The sequence below is a fragment of the Centruroides sculpturatus genome, unplaced genomic scaffold (genome assembly GCF_000671375.1).
Source record: "Centruroides sculpturatus isolate CEXI.00-Female unplaced genomic scaffold, Cexi_2.0 scaffold1932, whole genome shotgun sequence".
NCBI classification, from domain to species: domain Eukaryota; kingdom Metazoa; phylum Arthropoda; class Arachnida; order Scorpiones; family Buthidae; genus Centruroides; species Centruroides sculpturatus.
In genome coordinates, this window is record NW_019386221.1 from 78,642 (window position 1) to 84,464 (window position 5,823).

At 33.0% G+C, this 5,823-nt stretch overlaps 1 protein-coding gene across 1 annotated transcript in view; it reads left to right on the forward strand.

Annotated features, from left to right (window-relative positions):
- Positions 1 to 5,516, forward strand: part of LOC111614143 (zinc finger protein 567-like) — a gene marked incomplete at its 3' end in the record, with an annotated part of 9,733 nt that extends 4,217 nt beyond the window's left edge. Inside the window, exon 3 of the mRNA XM_023355526.1 lies at positions 5,322 to 5,516. Coding sequence (XP_023211294.1) covers positions 5,322 to 5,516 — 195 coding nt within the window. The remainder of the gene's footprint in view (positions 1 to 5,321) is intronic.
- Between the last annotated feature and the right edge of the window lie 307 nt (positions 5,517 to 5,823).

The following is a 5,823-nucleotide window of genomic DNA, read 5'->3' on the forward strand; positions in this document are numbered from 1 at the left end:
TTTTTTGATTTAATTGCCTTCATATTAGGAGTAGAAGTTAAAACTAAAGAGGTTTGTCGAGTCACGTGATTCGTTGCAAGTTTTTTGTTACGCGAAAGATAATAAGTTTGTAAATAATATGTAAGAAAGGAAATAAAGTTTTATACTAAAATTTCTTTTAAACAATAATGAAAGACTTTTTTTGAAAGCCATTTTTTATAATTAATAAAACGTTAAGAGGTTAAGCTAAGTTCCTTGACTAAGCTCTTATGGACTAAATGACAGGTATGTCATTATGTTCGTTGCCTATGTATATCGTTTTGTCCATATAACGTTATAAAAAAAACAAAATTATAAAATAAATACAAGGATGTTATTTTTAATGGGAAAAGTTATTTAAGTGCGACAACAAATTCTTGAGGGTTGAAATAAATGCTACACAAGTAGATAAAATAGTGAAAAACTTACCATCTATACAAAAAACTTGTTGCGAGGAAAAATCTCATAACGTATCATTTTTTGTCGTCGGCCATGACACCCGGGCCAATGAGAGGAGTGCGTTCACATTTTGACAGGTTAGTAAAAGACACTCGTATAACATGGTGTCATGGTCAGTTGTGCGCTTGAGACCACCAAATTCAAATTATGGTGCCTATGTCATTTTGTACGTATTTCCCCTACTTATCTTCTACCCAATTCGCGATCGAGAGAGAGAGCTCACAAAATCGTTAAAAACATACAACCAGTTCTAGTTGTCGTTCGTCTTCTTCTCTGTAGGTAAGGGACACCTTGTAGATAAAGTTCATTTACTTCTTAACATGGGAGATCGATATGTGCACAAAATCAAAGTATAATTTCTAAGTGCAGACTCGGGACTTATTCTAAGTGACTCGTTTAAGGGCGTTGGTCATCAGAAGGAAAATGTGTGGAGTTTGGACACTTTCGGATCGAAGAACTTCCCGAATTCTGACAAATTCCCTGTATATCTTCTGAATTTCGACCAATCATCGGCCAGTAACTCTTTCATGAGAACGGATGAAAGGGGAATAAATGAGGGGTAACCATTTCCCATCTAAGCAGGATTTTAATCAGATAAGGGAAAGTCAGAGGATGTACTAACTTCAGTGAAAAGAAGTAACATCTGTTATCTGCCTATTCCCACGTTAAAACAGTATTTTTCTCACCAAAAATGAAGTAATATTTGGTGACATTATTGTAACATTATTAATAAAATATTAATTTAGACCCAGGGGCCTTTTGGGTCTCACATGTGCGACTTTCTGCGCCTGTATCAACCGAGTCAATCAAATAGACTGTTCCATAAGATCAGTCACACACACACACACAAATCACTGGTTCATAATTGATATTATTCTACCCATCAATAGCCATACAGACTGTAATATCCTTTAATTTAACTTATAATATTAATATAATCAGCTGATATGAGAATGAATCAGCTGATATATTAATATCAGCTGATTCATTCTCAATGGAATTGTATACAGTGTCCAGCAAGGCTCCCCAATTTTCTTTCTCCGTGAAGGGTCATATCCAGGTCGCAACATCTGACAAAATTTTATAAATTCGGGCTATTCTACATGGTTAAAGTCTGAATTGGTGGCGTATATAAATTTTTCGCTTTGAACATCGAATTGCGTATTTTGATTACTTGGCATTTTTATAATAAACGAATCAATGCGTTGGACTTTCACTTTGCTTTGTGATGCAGCGCTATTACCACTAGTGGAGCCAGAACTGGTCAAGTGCTTTTCACTGGTCCCAGACTCAAGCTCTTGACTCGCTGACTCTTGCCAATCTAAATACAAGTAATAAATATAGAAACAATCAATTAATTACTAATTAGGTGTAAATTTTTATAATTACTACTATATGCAGATGTGTGAAAATTATTAGACTCGAGTATATTTTTATTCGCGTCTACATTTTTTATCGCTGTTTTCTGGTTATCTTTGTATTTTTTAGGCCTGTCTGGTTTAAAATAGGATCCAACCAACAAAATTCATAACGCAATGCAGGGTCATATTAACCGAAACCATTTTGGTTAACATGATTTTTCGTTGTGTTGTGAATTTTGTACACGAGAGACAGACTTTTGGCTCACCCCTACCTGCAATGAAATTTTACGTTGATTGTTCTGAGTTTCCTCCAAAAATACTTCAATCCTTGCTATTTTCCGAAATTTCCAAAGTAAGAAGTTTTCCCAACTTATCAGAACTGTTTTAATTGACAAAAATAATAATAAAACACAATATTTACCAATATTTTTAGCTTTATCATGGATTTGATCGAACACGTGACACGAACTGGAGATAACAATGATTTGCAAAAATTACAAAATATATATTACCTGATTTAAATAAACCTGTAATTAACTTCAAGGACCAGTGCAATATAAAATTATACACTTTAAGATAAGAACAAAAAATAATACACTTAATGCTTGATGCACACTTCTGTACGATCACAGTTTACAATGACTACGATATAGCCTGTCTGTTTTAATGTTTAGTTCCGTGTTGTCATTTTTTAATTATTTAATTCATTTTTTGTTATTTTCAACACCGGAAATGCTGTGACACTTTATCCTGGATGATGCATTCATAGAATAATTTCGTTGTAGATATCAAATACTGTAATCGAAATATGCATTCTCAGGTATATTGTGACGAAATAACAGGTTTTAACACATTCAATTTAGTGCATTGAGTAGATCAACAGATGTTCTGTCGATGACTGTACACTGAGAGTTTATTAAGAGATTTTCGTGCAACGTATAATTTTGAAGATTGAGTAAAAGCAATGTAAGTAAACTTTTTTTGTATTATTATATGTAAAAGTAAAATCTAGTCGACAAATCTTCTTAGTATTTTATCCTGTAATTTTAATAATTACAAGGTACTTCAAAAATGTTAATACTAATAACGAAGTAACTTCTTATGGTAGATTTTTATTGGAATGTTGTACTCTGCGCAGTTCTGCATCAGTGCAGACTCGACAAGTGGGTAAAACCACCGATCACTAGTTGTTAAGTTGGTAGCGGGTTAATGCTTCTCCAACTGTTTTCCGGGATTTTTTTTTTTAATATCTAAACAGGGCCAGTTTCCCCATAGAAAATCCTCTCGGGAGGCACCATTCAGAAGGACATTCGAGGCGATCTGCTAAAACGGCAGATTGTCCAGGTGTTGCGTTGCCTTATTTCATCAATTCTATTACGAACAAGAAATCACGAATCAATTGTGGAATTCTCTAAATTTACCACCCTACTACCCCTATCGCTTGCTCACCGCCATGTAAGATAAAGAACTCTTCTGGAGCTCCCTGTACATGACTTAATATAATTTCAATGCATCCAATTTTATTAATTTTACTAAACGAATAAAATAAAATACGGTACATTATATTTATTTTTAACTTTTTTCTAACTAAATGTTTCTTTCGAATTACTTACTTTTATATTTATCTATAACTTGTTATGTGAAATTCGTAGTTCATATAATTTCATAAAAGAAAGTAATTTTTAATAAATGTAAATAAAAATTCCTTTAACTAAAGGAATTTGACGCTACAAAAACAAAATGTGAAGCACAGGAGAAAATTATACTTTCTATTTAACTATAAACATTCTCACGATCAATCCGTAAATAGTTTACAAATATCGACGAAATTCGTCATATTGTCATTTTAACACCAATACGTGCGAAAACAATTGGTCACTTGACTAATTTTTCCACCACAAAATGTATAAAAGCCATCCTCTTTCCCCTCTCGGGGGATTCGCCGAACGTCGAAGTCAGACATCGCCTTCTCCATCGCAGACCTACACTTTCGTCGCCGACCTTTTCTTGTGTCACCGTTCAGAATCCATTTGGACGACATTACGGGAAAAAATCCCACTAGTATATGCCAAGAGGTATGAAAGCTTATTATTGTAAACTCTCTCTCTCATTCGCGAAGTCGAAAAAGTTTTGTAAAATCTCCGTTGGTTAACTAGTTAAATAAACTCTTGTTTTGTTTTAAATGGTGACGTTATTCGACTTAGCCAACGTCTTATCGTCGGCCCCTCCGACTCTCCTAAACTCGCGTAACGCGTAACTGAACGGAACGCCATCTTTGACAAGAAAGTAGGTCACCGGGAAGGAGAAAAAGTTCCAACCTCTCCGGCGGCTCACAGTTATTTATTTCAAATTTTTATCTCAGAAAATTTAAAAGCCACAAGGTATCTGAAGAGGAACTATTGTGATGAAGGTAGGCACATAAATTCATTTATGGAAATAAATAAATTGTGATTGGAGATAACTCTGTTTTGGTCTGTTTTTAATATACAATAGAGCGTCAATTACTCAAGATGATGTGAATGGAGGGGCACTTTATAGAATCAAAATTGGAATATTTGGTATCTAATGATCATAAATACAATAATGTTATAAAAGCAGTGTTTCGTGATAATTTCAAAAAATGTTCTTTAATCCTTTTCAAAATTTGCATTGTTCTGAGATGTTACCAAAGTAAATTCCTTTAAAACTTCAGATTTAAAGTCCTTTTTGAGTATCGCGCATTTTCCGACTAAGGCTCGTGAACCGAACATCGTTCTTATGTTGTTCTACACATTTTACTAAGTTCTGTATTCCTTTCGCTGCCTTACGTTTTCTGCTGAATTCCGTACGCCTTGTGTGGTTCCGCATATCGGTGTCCGAGTAGATAAAACAATTGAGCGCTTGTAGTTGGTACCGGGTTCGCGCCTTCTCCTAGTTTGGCCGCGAGTTACTCGTTTTCTTCACGTGTTTAAATTTGTTTGTTTTATGAATTTATAAATTTCTTGTTTTTCAACGCAGAAAAAATACGAAGAATTAAACAGTAAATAAAATTAAAATATATAATAAATATATTAAGATATTTTACTTATTTCATTACTTTTATTAAATTATTAGAACTTTATAATTAGCACTAAATAGAAAATATCATATGAGAATACAAAATCATATTTTTCGATATATGTTTATTAATGCTTACTTTGTATGATTAAATTCAAAGATGATTCATATTATTCAATTATTTAATTTTTTTTTATTTCAGATATGACAAATTGCACATCATTTTGAACATGTCATCTTCTTTACGCAATGGTGGCGATATATGTTTGATAGCATTTCTTTTAGCCTTTTTTGCTGCACTTATTTTTTGTGTGTATATAATCACTGAAGCAATAATAACTGATACTGAAGACAAAACACCATATATCATTTTGGTATATTTAATAGATGCATTGTTTATTTTAATGTGTTGTCTAATTGTATTGTCCTTATATATGGTCTTTATAGAATACATTCAACGATATAACAGCGTTTCCGATAGGAGAAATTCTCAAGGAACACTACATAATTTAGGCTCATCTTCGGAGTTCGTTGCTCTTGAATGTAATTTGCCCGAAAGTGATAAACCTCCTCCGTATGACCACCCACCCTCTTACGCTACAGTAGCTTTCGATGAGTTAAAACACGGGCAAGATGAAAAATGTGAGAAACAAAATGTTGCTGGTGACTGTACTAACTACATTTGATGTATTGCATTTAAATGAAATCATAATTATTATTATATATTATTAACTTTTTTCTCAATGTGTATAAGTTAATTAAAATTGGTTCATATTCAAAAGATTTTCATGTAAACCAACTTCGAGCATCGACATCTGAAGAAGTATTGCGTTCTCTAGCGCAATAACACGTTTTATTTCAGAAAATGTATTGTTGCTTTGTTTCGCATTATTCGCAACTAATATGAATGTAATAAAAAATATATAAAGTAAATTGCAATAAATGATAA